The sequence below is a fragment of the Polypterus senegalus genome, chromosome 5 (genome assembly GCF_016835505.1).
Source record: "Polypterus senegalus isolate Bchr_013 chromosome 5, ASM1683550v1, whole genome shotgun sequence".
Taxonomy (NCBI): Eukaryota; Metazoa; Chordata; class Cladistia; order Polypteriformes; family Polypteridae; genus Polypterus; species Polypterus senegalus.
This window is the reverse complement of record NC_053158.1, coordinates 177835294-177851992: the sequence shown is the minus strand read 5'-3', so window position 1 is coordinate 177851992 and position 16699 is coordinate 177835294. Positions and strand designations below refer to the sequence as shown.

The 16699-nt window shown below is 41.4% G+C and overlaps 1 protein-coding gene across 1 annotated transcript in view; it reads left to right on the top strand.

Moving 5' to 3' along the window:
* pth1r (parathyroid hormone 1 receptor) overlaps positions 1 to 15736 on the top strand; it is a 460775-nt gene extending 445039 nt beyond the window's left edge. The window contains exon 13 of the mRNA XM_039753666.1: positions 13238 to 15736. Within this exon, the coding sequence (XP_039609600.1) occupies positions 13238 to 13600 (363 nt within the window). The 3' untranslated portion in view covers positions 13601 to 15736. The remainder of the gene's footprint in view (positions 1 to 13237) is intronic.
* Positions 15737 to 16699: the final 963 nt, after the last annotated feature.

The following is a 16699-nucleotide window of genomic DNA, read 5'->3' as shown; positions in this document are numbered from 1 at the left end:
AATGCCGGCCTATTTGTAGCTAAGAGTCACATAAGGAATAAGAACAAGACTTTCTCACAATGAGCTAAAATCAAAAACTGACTTTAAATCAGTAATCCAGAACCTAAAAAAACATAAAACAAAACACAATGACATAAAGTATAAAGCAGATTCATTTTCAAAATCTTAAAGCGAATGCCACCCTATCTGGGCCGTGGCAGCAGGTCCCTTAAATAATCCCCAGGTTCTTCTATGTGGCTAATTAGAGTTTCTTAGAATTGCAATCCACTTAGGAGTCTCACCAACTTCTCTATAGAAAAGACAAAAACACAATTAAGAGAACAGAGAAAAAAGTCTCTTAAATTAACTAAAGAACAACATATGTAAAACACGTAATAAAATTCAAAGAAAAACTGAAAGATTAACAACAAGCCAATAACATATACAGAAAACTAAAAGTCCAGAGTGAGACCCAATAGAACTTAATATTTAACAGGGGTGGGGATCGATCTGTTCTTAACATAATTCTTTTTTTTGTAAAAACTTGATTGCTATGTATTGATTGTAATAAAATTAATAAATAAAAAAATAAAAAAAATTAAAAAAAAAAAAAGAACTTAATATTTATTTTTAGTTTTGGAGGGTCTTTTTACAGATTTTGGGGTTCTCAATTTGGAATGAATGATGATAGTTAATTTGGAGTTTCTATGGCCAGCAATCAGCATACCTTTAATTGGTCTCCTTGTATGATCTAATCAGTTAGGTTTAAATGGAAACGAATGAAGACATCAGTATAATTATTCAGTCTTGTACTAATAAATGTGTTGTCCTCAAGTTATTTAAGTGTCTTCCATTCTTAGTCTTTTTTACAGAATCTTCTCACCGACTTGTCTTTTCTTCTGCTTTATTTTTTTCTCTAATTATAAATCTTTTCTAAGTGAGCCATGACCTGAACATGTGTTTCCACTAATGACATTTCAAATTTTAACAAGGCATATGATGTATAGCTATTTTTATGACTTTCAGAGCTATAAAATGTTTTTTTCTGTTTCCCACATACTTTAGATATTTTGCCAGTAGCTGAAATTAAATTATTTTTGGTGGTACCCATGCTGTTTCAAAGTTATCTTACTAAAGAAACTCCATATAAAACACCAAAACAGATTTTTTTTAAGTTTATGAGACATATAAAATCTGAAAATACTATTTTTAACAAGTCTTTGTGTTTTATTCTGTTGCATGTACAATTATAAGTTAACATGCATACCTATGGTCCTAAAATAAAGGTGGTTCACCGTCGGTGATATGCTTAACACTCAGCAGATGGTGCTGCTCTTGTTCTTTTTCTTCTTATTATTATTATGGTTTTCCTTCATCATGCAACTAGCTTCTGCGATTTACTTGTTGCTCTTCTTTTTCTTTCAGTCATGTCACTTTCCTAATCACTTTACTATAGAAAAGACACAATCACAGGCCACTTTGCCAAGTGTGATATTAACTGGATTTTTTTTTTATTTCCAGCACATAACAATTAAGATCCAAATCAAGGTTTGAGCTCCAGTAGCTTGTTACAATAGTGGTTCATATGGAGCAAGGAAAACCTTTCCATTTTGGTAACAGGTTCTTTTGTTTTCACTGTGAATAAACAGAGCATCACAGGGGTGATATTGGTGATGTAACTTTCCTGAGTAGCGCACATTCATCAGCATGCATTTCTCTTTAGTTCTCATTTTAGTATTCTGTATCCTGGATTTTGTCTTGTATGCATAGAAGCCTTCATGTTTGCCTGCTGCTCAGTTGCTCTATGTGAAGCACCTTCTGTAACATCCTTCTTCCTATTATGACATTATGCATCATGTTTGATGATCAATAAATCCAATACTTTCACTTCATTATGAATTCTGGACACATATGTACCATCTCCTGTGAAATTACCAATAGAAGGATTTGTGTGGACCGTGTTTTTATTAAAATACATTTTCCCACCCACAAGTATAGTGGCCACCAGGTTGCTGCAAATTTACAAAACATATCAGGGTATGTTCAAGATAAGTTCTTGTTTATCTGTGTGTGTTACCATCTTTTCTGCATGCGTTTTCGCAGTCTTCATCACTTTAATACCTTCTGAGATGTGCTTGAAGCTTAGCAGATGGTGCTGCTCTTCTTTTTCTTCCTATCATGGTGTTCTTTATCACATAATGAGTTTCTACAACTTGCTTGACACTCAGCAGATGCTGAACTCTTGTTTTTTCTTTCTTCCATGTCATTTTCTCAGTCACACCGCCATATGAAAAACACAACCACAGGTCACTTCAATTATGTTGCCACTACCTCAAATCAGTTGGATTTCCAGAATGTATCAGGTCATAAGTTTTCAGTTATGAACAAGATCAAGGTTGTAACCCCAGTAGTTCGGAAGTAATCACATAACAGATGGACAGACCTTAGCGTTTAATACCTAAAGATACTGTAGGTTCATTATGATGTTTACCTCAATATCAAAACAAAGAAACAGCATCACACTTGCTTGGTAGATGGCACAGTTGCACACATCTAGTTCCTTTTGGAGTTAGTGGCTACTCACTTTTGCATATTTTATAAAATCATTTAAGTGTGAAGTTATACAAAAATATAAACAAATAATTTAGTGTTGTTTTCACCTGAAAAGTAACAAAATATCAACCAATACTGGGGAAGTAGCTGTGTTTCTTCAAATCCAAAGGACACACTCTGAGTATACCAAAAGATGGGATGTTTAGGATGTTGCGTTTGTACTTTATCAACTCATAACCCAAAAGCATATTTTCAGGTTGACTGTATTCCTGTGTGTGCTTGAGTGAGTGCTTTTTATGATGGACTGTTTATTGAACTGAATGCTGAGGATTCTGGCTCTGGCTGCCCATGACTCTCTAGCTGAAAGGTTAATGATATACTACATTACTACTAAACCTAATTACAAGAAATTCCATACTTTCCTTAATATATAACTGCATGTTAGTAATTAGATTATAATTTATGTAGATATTGTGTATATAGATGATAAAGCAGAAAGTAATAGGTTACAACCTATCAGTCAATTCATCCACTGTAAACGTCATAGTCATGGAGCAGGAATCTATGCCAGGAGCATCAGAAACAAGACCGTGACCATTCATGGACAGGGCATTAGTCCATCTCAGAACACACAAATTCACACTAATCCATATACACAAGCAGGGCCGATGTGGAGTTGTCGATTTTGCTATCATGTACATGTTTAGGATTTAGAAGTAAACTGGAGTTCCTGGAGAAAAACCCACTCAGTCATGGGGAGAACCTGAGGACTCTGAAGGTGTGTGCCAGCAGTGCTGCCTAGTTACCATAAAAAAATGTTTTTACTTTTATGAAAAACATGCAATACTTGAAAGAATGATTTTTTTTTCCAATTTGAATTTTTATTTTTTTGTTTAATGGCTTAATTTGCCATTTAAAATGAGGAAACATGGTTCTTTCAGTCTTCTTTAATTAGCATTTAAGTTGATCAAGTGTCCCAGTTTTGCAATGGATACAGTTTGTTAAAATTAATATAGAAAGTATGGCGAACAATTTCTTCATATGTACAGTGCACAATGTATTCTTTATAATTTTCTCAATGATCGATGACTGCTTTCACAAACACTTTTGCTTCTCAGAATGAATAATAGCATCTACAGTAGAAGCTTTGTTGAAGCCAAGAAAAGGTTCACAAGGCTTGTAGCCTTTAATTTTAATAGTACAATAAGAGGACTGATTTTATTCTGTAGTTTTAATCCATCTGGAGAATGAAAAGTACATCTTAATGGATCATTAATTAACAATTTTCAGTAATGTAAAAGAACTATGTTACAGTGTTGAGAAAATAATTTATTTTCTTCGTTTTTCAGATATCAGCTGTAATGCCAGACATAATTAGTTTCATTTTTATTGCCTAATTTACAACTAAAAATTATGGCCATAAATTCTTGCAAACTTAAAACAACTTCTCATTTAATGGTATTGCTACATTGCAAATAAGCTTAGCTTACAATTTTGATTTTTTTTTTTTATCATTTCACAAGCTGATCATTATTTTGAAGAGTCGGCAAAATTTGACATTTATTCATTATAGGCTACAGGGTGCTCATGCACAAGCAACTCGCAGAGAATGTAAGTGTAAATAAAATATATTTTAATCATTCCTGATTAATATGTTTAACTTTTAAAAGGGCCATATTAAAAAAAAAACATTTGATCTCATACCTGAAAAATAAAAGTAAAGATTACTTTTCAAATAGGTGTCAATCAAGACTGAATGCCTGGTGAGTTGGTCTGAGTATCTGAGTGCCATGTATAGTATCGGCAACTGGCAAGAGTCAGGCTTAAGACACACTGTAGAACATCTATGCAGCTATCCATACTATAGTCCCTATCTATCTATCTAACTATCTATCTATCTATCTACAGTCATATGAAAAAGTTTGGGAACCCCCCTTAATTCTTTGTATTTTTGTTTATCATTGGCTGAGCTTTCATAGTAGCAACTTGCTTTTAATATTTGACATGCCTTATGGAAACAGTAGTATTTCACTAGTGACATTAAGTTTATTGGATTAACAGAAAATATGGAATATGCATCATAACAAAATTAGACAGGTGCATAAATGTGGGGACCCCAACAGAGATATTACATCAATACTTAGTTGAGCCTCCTTTTGTAAATATCACAGCTTCTTGACACCTCCTATAGCCTTTGATGAGTGTCTGAATTCTGGAAGGAGATATATTTGACCATTCTTCCATACAAAATCTCTCCTGTTTAGTTACATTTAATGGCTGTCGAGCATGGACAGCCTGCTTCAAATCATCCCATAGATTTTCGATGATATTCAAGTCATGGGACTGTGACGGCCATTCCAGAACATTGTACTTCTCCTTCTGCCTGAATGCATTTGTAGATTTTGAACTGTGTTTTGGGTCATTGTCTTGTTGGAATATCCATCCCCTGCATAATTTCAATTTTGGGACTGATGCTTGAACATTATCCTGAATAATTTATTGATATTGGGTTGAATTCATCTGACCCTCGACAGATGTTCTTTGTACAAACCAGTGGTGATGGTTTAGTTGAATGGCCTGTAAGCATACACAAAGAAGGCAGAAAAAGGTTTGGGGAACTGCCCTCTATATTGTACAATATACAAAGCAAAATACATAAAACTTTCAACAAATAGCTCCAGAGCAACGTCTGGTTCATGTCCAAAACAGGGACAACTAAACACAAGAGGAGTTGGGCTTTTATAATAACCAGGGAAGAAGAGGTGTGGGGTCCAATAATTAAGGCCGGAAGTAACCTTGGTAGGAGAGGCGGTTATGTGAGGGAAGCAGGAAGTACTCTATATTGGTTTCCCTTCAGGAGATCTGTAGGAGAAGGAGAGGAAAGGTTAGTGCACTTTGAAAAAATCCACTCTTGTTTTCATGCTGGAACCTGTAGTCCCTTGATGAAGCCCTTTTGTGCTCTGTGGTGGTTGCCAAAGGGGGCTTCCTGTTGACCCAAAAGTGCTTTCATCGCTTCCGAATCTAAGATAAAATGAGGTCACTCAACCTTATCCAGGCGAGTCGGAGTTGTTAACACTACTTCAAGACGTACTGTATGTGTTCCCTCAATAAAAGGTACCTAATTTGCGGCAGATTTTGTTTCTTACTTTAATAAATTTATTTACCAGTTTTCATTTATGGGAACATCTTATGCAGATCATTTCATCCACAAATACACAAAAGTATTCAATACCATCTTGGTCTGGGCTAAGATTCTCCTAGAAGGAGTGAGAGAACACTTCTAAAGATGGTGCTCTGCCTTCTTCTTGTAATGGGTTCAACAGTGAATGAGAAATGCAGGTTCTTATGCTTTCTGGAATATCCGCTGGGGAAGAAAGTACAAGACTTCCCAGTTCAAAGAGAAAATGATGTCAAAGGTCTTCCAGGAATTCATTTTCCATTCTATGGAAAAAAAAGGGAATAGGAGTGAACAACTTTATCACTCTATTCTCTGACCCCATTGTTCTTACCTCTGCAGAGCTCTGGTATGCTCCCTAGACGCACACGTTTGACACCATCCATTTACTAAATACGTTCAATACAATTTCAGTGTGGCAGAGTGTCAGAGTCTATCCCACCAACATTGACTATAATGCAAGAACCAGTCCTGTACAGGTCACTAATCCATCACATGGCACACTCATGCCTGTGCTTACACTTATTCATATTGTAATAAGTGGAGACCAGAGACGCGGAAAGGTTTGGGGCAGCCACCCGTTTATTACGGTTTCCCGGCTGCAAAAGTCGTTGAGGCATTGCAATAGTAGTTTACACAACAGAGTCCAAAACAGAACTGCCTGCCTAAGCCAAGGCAGTGAGCTTTATAGCACAGAGGGCGGAAATGATGTCGTCCTCTGGGCCGGAACTGGAAGTGACATCATCCTTGGGGCCGGAACCGGAAGTGACCTCATTCTTGGGGCCGGAACCGGAAGTGATGTGTCCTTCCTGGAAATGGCGGTTCCTGGTGGGATTTCCCGGGTAAGACCTGCAGAGAACTCAGAAAGAGCGTCAGTGCACCCCGCCCCCCCTGGGCAGATGTATAAACAGTATTTCCTAAGCCCTTCAGCTGCTTCCCATGCACACGTGTGTGACAAGACTCCCCCCTCAGCCCAGACCCGTCGGGTCGGGCGACCTGCACCGAGAGGTCGTGGGCCCGGGAGAGGGCATCGGCGTTGGCATGAAGAGACCCCTGTCGATGAACGAGCGTATACTTGTACTGCTGCAGGTCAAGAAACCACCTGCGTGACCCGTGGATTCGACTCCCTGTGAAGGGCCATCCACTTCAGAGGTGCATGATCCGTCACCAGAGTGAACACGCGACCCAAGAGGTAGTACCGCAGCTGAGTTACTGCCCATTTGATCGCCAGAGCCTCTTTCTCCACCGCCGCGTACCTGGTCTCCCTGTCCAACAGTTTCCGCTCAGGTACATAACGGGTGTTCAACACCGCCGACGCTTTGGCTCAACACGGCACCCAAGCCTGTGTCCGAAGCGTCCGCCTGGAGGATAAAAGGGAGAGAGAAGTTAGGGGAGATCAAGATAGGTGCTGAAGTCAGAGCCCTTTTTAAGTCACTGAATGCAGCCCCCGCTTTATCAGACCATACCACCGTATTAGGAGCTCTTTTCTTTGTCAAGTCGGTCAAGGCGCCGCTCTCGAGAAGCGAGGCACAAACCGGCGGTAGTACCCGCCAAACCGAGAAAGGATTGGACTTGCCGCTTGGTTTGCGGACGGGCCAGGCCATTATGGCTTGCAACTTGGAACACTGTGGCCTCACAGTACCCCGGCCCACTAGGTAGCCCAAATATTTGGCTTCCCTCAATCCAAAGAAACATTTCTTGGGGTTGATTCGGAGCCCGGCCTCTCCCAGTGTCCGTAATACTGCTGTGACCTGCTGTATGTGTTCCTTCCAGGTGCTGGAATAGATGACACGCCATCCAGATAGGCAGCACAGAACGAGTTATGGGGCCGGAGCACTTTGTCCACCAGACGCTGAAAAGTCGCAGGCGCCCCGTGTAACCCGAATGGAAGGACACGATACTGCCAGTGTCCGCTAGGAGGGCTAAACGTTTTTCCTTCGCGGACTCGCTAAAGGAACCTGCCAGTACCCCTTTGTCATGTCAAGTGTAGTCAAGAATTTGGCTGGTCCCAGTCTCGAGGAGGTCATCCACGCGAGGCATGGGATAAGCATCATTGGAAACTTGGTTAAGCCGACGGAAGTCATTGCAAAACCTCCAACTGCCGTCAGGCTTAGCAATCAAGACGATGGGACTGGACCAGGGACTACTACTTTCCTCGATTACTCCTAGTGCCAGCATTCGCTTGATTTCCAGTTCCACTTCTACTTTCTTTGCCTCCGGGAGTCTGTAGGGTCGCCACGGACGATCACCCCGGTCAGTCAATATGTCATGCGCAATCAGAGAGGTCCGACCGGTTTTCACTTACCACCTCTGGGACAGAGCGGATAGCTGCTTCGAGCTCTTGTTTCTGCCTGGGGATAGCTGCTCACAAATTAAGGGAACTTACTTCGCAAGAGAGAGCAGGGCTGTCCGGAGGAGGGATCGACCCTCTCCTTCCACGGTTTCAGCAGGTTTACATGATATATTCGCTCAGCTGGTCGGCGATTGGGCTGTTTCACCAAATAGTCAACCAATCCCTTCCTTTCCTTAATTTCGTAGGGGCCTAGCCAATGGGCGAGCAGTTTAGAGTGAGAAGTTGGTACCAATACCATGACGCGATCCCCCGGTTGGAACTCCCGAGAGTCGTGCCACGGTCATAAAGGCGGGCCTGTGCTGATTGCCTCTCTATATGACTTTTAGAATCGGTCTTATTGCATCAAATCTACCCGCAATTGGGCGATATATTCCAAAATATTAGTGGAGGGCTGTGCCTCCCCTTCCCAGCCCTCTTTTAAAATATCCAATAAACCCGGGTTGTCTTCCGTACAGTAATTCAAATGGAGAGAACCCGTAGAGGCTTGAGGAACTTCCCGATATGCAAAGAGGACAAGGGGGAGGAGTTGGTCCCAATCCCTCCCATCCTTGCTGACTACCTTACGTAGCATTTGCTTGAGAGTTTGATTAAATCTCTCCACTAGGCCATCGGTTTGAGGATGATACACCGAGGTCTTTAAATGCTTTATTTTCAGTAACTTGGCAGTCTCCTTGAACGCTTCCGAGGTAAAAGGCGTTCCTTGGTCCGTCAGGACTTCTAGGAATGCCTACGCGAAAAGACTCCTACTAGTTCCCGTGCAATATTTTTGTGGTAGCCGAGCAACGGAACGGCTTCAGGGAATCGGGTAGCATAATCCACGAGGACGAGTATATATTTATATCCTCTGGCTGAGGGTTCTAGGGGTCCTACTATGTCAACCCCAATCCTATCAAAGGGAACATCAATAAGGGGAAGGGGAACCAGAGGAGCACGGTCCCTCCTAGGAATTTGCCGCAGTTGACATTCCGGACAGGAAACGCAAAAGCGCGAACCTCCTCATTAATCCCGCCAGAAAAACGGAGCTTAATTCGCTCTAATGTTTTATCGGAGCCGAGATGGCCTCCAAGAAGGTGGGAGTGTGCTAACTCGCAAACCTGCCGCCGGTAGGTCCGCGGGATTAGCAACAACTTCCGGACCTTCCCTCATGTTCAGCGACCCGATACAACAATTCATTATCAATGACAAAGTGAGGTCCCTGTGGCATGGGCAAATGCGTGCGTTGGCCGTTAACGAGAACCACTGCATTCTTTATGTGTTTCAGAGAGTCGTCATTCCACTGTTCTCTCTTGAAAGAAGCCGGCGTCGCTCTAAACTGAAAGTGCAACTCAGAGAGCGGGTCCGGTCTGACCTCAAGGGGCGGAGATTCTCCCTCGCTGCCGGGCGCTAGTGGATGACGTAGTAGCCCGCGACGGTCCGGGAGTGTCTTCGCACTCTCTTGGCCTACCGCCCCACTCCCTGTCGGCTGATTACACGGTGTGGAAGCAACTTGAGATGAATCGTTGTCATCTATAACGAGGCCATAAGTTTTTCGGGAATGCTTACTAAACTACCGCGTTACTATCAGACCAGTCTCGCCCGAGGATTACGGGAAATGGAGGATCCGGATGCACCGCCACGGTAAGCTGTCGAAGGGTTCCTCCAAGACATATGTAACACCGGGCGGTATTGTACAAGCGGATATCTCCGTGTATACATTTTAGACTGGTCTTCTTTTTAATCCACTGTTGCGGCAGAATAAAACGGCGAGCAACGACAGACACGTTACTGCCGGAATCGAACAGCGCTGTGATCTTATGTCCATTAATAAGAAGCTCCCCCGTATGTTTATCCGCCAGGGGATTGCTAAGGGCACACAAACACCCCCGCCATTGTCCCCTACGGTCCGCCTTGTTCCCCGACAGGTCGCAAGCCAGACGGCCCGGCGACTCGAACAAGCTCTGGAATGCGTGGAAGGGACTGCTTTAGTGGGACATAGCTCCCGGTAGTCCACAGAGCGGCTGTTCTGCCCTCCCAGGTTTCACAGCCGGCCTCTGGGATTGCAAGAGCTGCAGCAGCTCGTCCATAGAATGGAATTCGCCCCAGGCCGGCTGGGCAAATTCCTGGGGTAGTATTTTCAGCAGCAGAAAACAGGCCACTTGCTGCACTATTTGTAAGGGGTTAACTCAATGGCCGTAGCCACTCACCCACCTGTTGCCAGAGAGCCATAGCCTGCTCTGACAGCCCTTTGCTTGGGTTAAACTCCCAGTTTATGATTTCCTTCACCTGCCGGCCTGGGGACAACCCATCGTTAACTGGGACCTTGGTCCCGATGGGCAGCTCGGCTTTCCTGCCAAGGAGAGCATACTGAGCCACTCGTGTGTGTTCCCCAGAAGCCAGCCCACGCCTGTGGGTCCCCTCTACGTTCTCCACGAGATGGGTGGTCCCCACCGAGTTATGCTCATGGAGCAGAGCCTGCACCGCGTCCTTCCTGACCCTCTGGCGTACTCCCCGCCCTGAAACTCGGCCCCGGTACTCACCCACCTGGTTCCGTGATAGTTCGTGTCCCGGGTTCATCGGGGACACCATCCTGCCGACTACGCCACTGTAATAAGTGGAGACCAGAGACGCGGAAAGGTTTGGGGCAGCCACCCGTTTATTACGGTTTCCCGGCTACAAAAGTCGTTGAGGCATTGCAATAGTAGTTTACACAACAGAGTCCAAAACAGAACTGCCTGCCTAAGCCAAGGCAGTGAGCTTTATAGCACAGAGGGCGGAAATGATGTCGTCCTCTGGGCCGGAACCGGAAGTGACCTCATTCTTGGGGCCGGAACCGGAAGTGATGTGTCCTTCCTGGAAATGGCGGTTCCTGGTGGGATTTCCCGGGGAAGACCTGCAGAGAACTCAGAAAGAGCGTCAGTGCACCCCGCCCCCCCCTGGGCAGATGTATAAACAATATTTCCTAAGCCCTTCAGCTGCTTCCCATGCACACGTGTGTGACAATATATAGAATCACCAATCGCAAATCATTTCAATTTGGGAGGAGAAAACCAGAGAGAAAAACTACGCAGACATTACAACATACAATTCCTGCATAGACGGAGACTGGGCTGAGATTTCTTGCCACTTTGCTGAAACTGTAAGGCATCATCAGCACTAATCACTGCCCCACCTCTCTGCTGACCATCCTTAAGTTTGAGGGTGCTCTTTATGGTATTTTTAAATAAATCTGGGTTTATATGCGTACATATCACACACATGTGTATTCCTTTGATATGTTTGAGTATTGCAAGAATGTTTTCTAAGGTTAATGTAACATAAGAATAAACTGGACTGAATTGAAAGAAAAATGTTGACATCCCCACAATGTCCTAATTTATTTTTCATGGACATGCTAAAGAGTAGTTCCTCTGCACTGTCAGTTACAAATAACTGTTTAAAATGTATGAATGCATAGACTGCCATTTTAAAATTACACAGCCAGAGTCTTATGTCTTCTGATGTACTTTATTGGACTGTGCTGGATGTCAAAAACAGAACAACTATAGCATTTGACACTAACTGTCACTCTAGTGCCAGTTGTTAACTCCAGTGTCTTCAAAGTTGCCAAAATGTTTCTAACATTCAGTAATAGATGGTTAATAAACCTAGCAACACATTTACATTTTACTCATTTACTTTTAGGTTGTCTGTCCACTTGCTCATCTTAAAACCCTCCAGGCCACTAAATGTTTGACTCTTACCTCCAGGTGTTAATCTCAGTTTGATGTGACAGGTATTAGCTAATTCTACCCTAACTTGTGGTTCACCTACAGGGTTACCCTACAGCCACTTTCAAGCTTAGTAGGTTCCCTATGAGATCTTGGAGCCATCAACAGTCCTTCAGTTGTCTGTACCCATATTCCATGGCATGTCATAAAAGGTTAAGGTAACCTGAGCTACTTGTGGGACAGTATACCTGTCCAGACCCATAACAACTCACATTAATTTTCTTAAATGAACCTGTTAACTGCTGAGGCTCCACTCCTTTCAGATCTGTGTAAAGACTTTCTGTCTCCTGTGTCTGCTCTACAGTAACTTTAGTAATCCTCCTAGGCAGCTCATCACATCATGTGTTTTGTGGCAAAAGTTAAACCCCACCACCACCCCGCTGATATAGAATGGAAGGTTAGAAGCACAACATTTCTCCTGTATAATATATAGTGAATTATTAAGACCACAGAAAAAGTTGAGGAACCAGCAGGTCCAGGTCCATGTAGAACGAGATGAAAATGAGAAAATAAGTAGTACAAGGGTGCTTCAAAATCACATAAAGATAGAGATGCTCCTGAGCGATCATCCTCCATTGTAATTAGTATGAAAAATGACTCATCCTTCTGGTGCTGGGTGAAATTAAAGGACTGTTTCCTGGAAGGGGGATGTGTCTTGCTCAAGACATCCTAGTAGTGCTGTCACCGGTTTTCCGGTCAATGTTCTTCTCAACCAAAAAAAAATGTCACTTAGAAAGAGCGCCCCCCTCTTGTACCATGGTGGTATAGCTGTCCAGAGCCCTGAAGATGTATCTTACTCAAGAATGCTTGACTATATACATATAATGATTTTAGTAATTCTCTGGCTGCTTCTTTTCCACTATTGAGGAAAATAGAAACCATGTTAATTTTGGTGCATAACTTTTTCTTCCCTCTGAGACAACCGAAACTGTTACCCATGAGACATTCCCCACACTTGAGTGTATGACATATAAAAAACATACACATAAAAGAGATAATCAAAATGCTTTGAGCCTGAACCTGAATAAGTATTTTTGGTCTTTTATTTGCAGAAACCATTTTTTAAACCTTTTAACACAGCAGTGCCCTGAGTGCTTATGATTCAGATTGTTCCACTATTGATCCAGATGCCTTTTAACAAAGTAAGCTCAGGCTGTTCGAAGTACAATTAGACAGAGTGAATAGTGCTTTGTCAAAGAAGAGAACCTCTTGGAGTTGATGAGCAGTTCAAATATTGCAGCAGCAGCATATTTACAGTTGCTAATTTACTTTTCAAAATGTTGAGTGACCAGTTATTTTAACACAGTGTTATAGAAATTCCATTTCACTTCTTACATGAAGATAAATAATTTGTGCAGCTACTAGTTCTATGTCTACAAGTTAAAATGTCTCCCTTGAACTTGATGCTTCATGTTCCTCGTTTTTTGCTAGGTGCAGTATGAGATTAGAAAAGCCTGGAGCAGATGGACACTGGCTCTCGACTTCAAAAGGAAAGCACGGAGTGGCAGTACAACATATAGCTATGGACCCATGGTGTCACACACCAGCATTACAAATGTGACAGCAAGGGGCTCCTTAGCCCTGCACCTCACTACCCGTTTGGCACCAGTTTCAATCAATGGTCACCGTAATTTACCTGGGTATGTGAAAAATGGCTCTGTGTCAGAAAACTCCATTCCATCCTCTGGACAGGAGCTTTATACCAAAGAGGAAGAACAAGCAAATGGGGCTGGACCTTCGGAAACAGAGAGACCTGCAGTGGTGGAAGAGGAAGAACGAGAAACGGTGATGTGAAGGACACTGGGTGGTCAGAGGTTCTTAGGAATGGCCAGAAGAGCTCTGCATGTGTCAGGATCAACTTGACAGGCTGAGGCCATGTATTCAAACAGAGGCACGGTGACCCAACTCAGAAGTACACCAAGGTGTGGACAAAACTCAACAGGTTGACTTCAGGAGACATGTACATTGTTTTGTCTTTTTTTAAATCACTAACCCTCTGGGTGTTACACAGAAACTATAAATATGAGCCAAATGATCTTGAAGTGTTTGAGAGCCACTACCTACTCACCTGCCTCGTAGCATTTGCTGTGTCACAAAAATTATGTGTCACTGATGTGGCTTAATTTTCAGTGTAAACGAACTCTGCATTTTCTACAATGGCTATCTTTTTACTTTGATAAAAAGTTATCCGAAGTGGCTAAGAAAATATTGTTCCAATGGCATGTTTTTGTCAGAGGGCTGGCAAAGGCATTTCTAGAAATGCAGTGTACTGTGACTTGCACCAGAGAAAATACTGTACTGTACATAGAAGGATCTGTCTTGTGTCAAATGTGTAGTGATGACTCACGTGTCATCTGGTTCAAGGCTTTGTGAAAGACCGGATGATTTTTCATTCTGTTTCCTTTCTGGTCCAGTTTTGTACTGAGGCTTTTTAATCTCTGTTAAAATGTGAAGCAACAATATCTAATAACTCAGTTGATACAAAAATATTTTCCATTTGGCGTGAAATAAATATTTACGTGAAAAAACTGAACGTCTGCCTGAAAGAAAATAAAGAATGCATTATCTCCCTTTGTTTGTCAATATTACAGATTATTTTGCAAACTAGCAGAGAGGGTCTTGTTTTGAAAATTTAACAGCCATCACTTCTTTTTCCCTTTCTATAGATCCGCTTCCTGTCCAGTATCTGCTGCCTCCTCCTCCGCCATTTTCCACTTCTTATTTCATTCTCTGTTGCCTTTGTCTTCTCTCTGCCATCAAATATTCATCTTCCTGTTTAAGATACTGAAACTTCTTGTGGAGGCTTTTAGAAATTACCTTTATGAAAAATAAATCAAAGACACTTTAATCATTAATAAGTCTTGAACGAGGATTTATTGCTTAACACACACACACACACATACTGCAGCTGCCTGAGTTATTTGTGTGCTCTTTGCATTAGGCAGGTTACTTTAATATGTTGACACATATGTCATCATAAATCCCCTATCATTTGACATTTTCGGAATAAGCAAAAAAAAAGAAAATAGTTGGTCAAGCTAATAATAAATATGCATTGTATAACACCTTTTGTCTATGTCTTAAATGTTTGTTTTCTGACCTTTAAAACAAGCTAGCACAAGCAGTTCTGTCCCACCACAGAAAACGATTAAAGAGAAAAACACCATATGTTATATTGTTTCATTGTTTATTATAAATCAATATATGAACCAAGGTTATGAAGTAAGTAGGAACCAAGGTTGCTGTGTTGGCAGAGGCTGCCGTCATTGCCTAAGCCACAAAGCTCTGGAACTCCAAAATTTTCCCAAAACACCACACTGTAAACATTCTTTTATTTTGCAGTAATCTCGTTGTCTTTCCTTGTCTCTGTCCCTAAAAGCCATTTGCACTATTTGTCTCCTGTATCTTCTACTTTTCCAGCAAATACATTTGATGATCATCCACTCTTCCCTTATTTCAGCTCTGGCCTCTCCCCATCACGTTGTGCTTTTGGTAACTTTATATACCAATGTCCAGATAATCTACTTTCATCCCATAAACATGTACTTTAGATAAATGAAGGAATCTTAATTTGCTTAGTGTGACTAAGTGTGTGTGTGTAAGTGTATCCTGTAATGGAGTGTCATCCTAAGTTGTGTTCCTTCCTGGACTTTGCCCACTGCTACTCGATCCAATGAGCATGTAAAACAGTGGGTTACAGGAATGAGGATGAGTGCCATTTCTCCACACATGTAGGCTTAAATGCGTTCACATTCTGCTTCATCCAGTCATCCTCACTAACACTCTATTCCTACCCTTCTTTTGGCATCTGCAGTACTCTAAGCCTCCTGTAAGTACAAGGGGTAAGTATTAGTGACATTTCTCGTGTACTTTTATATCGTTCATATTATTGTGCGTGGTTTGATAAAATTTAAATTCAGTATTTATTTATTTTGTACATTTTATTATGAATTCATTTATTTCATTCATAAATAATCTATAATATGTAAAAACATTTTAAAGTCCCTTCCTTTCAAAGATCCCAGAGTACAGTGGGAAAAGGATCTCTTACTCAACATCTCAGAAAAGGAGTGGAAGGCAGCCTTGCACAGAATTCACTTTAGCTCCATATGCATAAAGCATACAATCATTCAACTTAAAATCTTTTATGAAGCACATCTATCTCGCTTAAAATTGTCCAAAATGTTTCCAGGGCAAGATCCAACCCGTGAACGTTGCAATCGAGCGCCAGCCTCACTAGGCCACATGTTTTGGATGTGCACCAATTAACATCATTCTCGACAAAACATTTTAAATGCCTTTCAGACAGCCTTGGTGTCACAATCCCTCCTAATCCACTAACAGCTGTGTTTGGTGTTCTTCCAGATGGGCTTAAAGTGGAGAAGGACAAATAAAACTGTAATCACCCGTTACTACACTATTAGCATGTAGACTTATCTTGCTCAACTGGAAGAATCCTAACCCACCTCTTTTAAGTCAGTGGGTAAGTGATGTTATATACTATTTGAAATTGGAAAAAAAAAATCAAATTCTCACTTAGAGGATCCGTTCAAAATGTTTTTAAAACCTGGCAGGATCTAATTAATAACATTTTAGAATAAGCTTTCATTTTGGGGAAAATGATTGTCTCCTCCTTTTGCTACTCTTAATGTTTTACTCTGGCTGTTAGCCTTTCTCTCTTTCTCATGGGTGGGCATTGAATTCAATTTAATTTTGTCAAGTTTGACTTGCTTGTATGAAATGTTACTTGCTTTTAGTAAATTCAATAAAATGGAAAAAATAAATAAATAAATTCTGCACTTTGAAATATAAAATGAGGCACTGAAATTATTGTTCAGTCATATAATTGTACTGCAACATAGAAATTTTACTTTCCTGTTCAATTATCTGTTG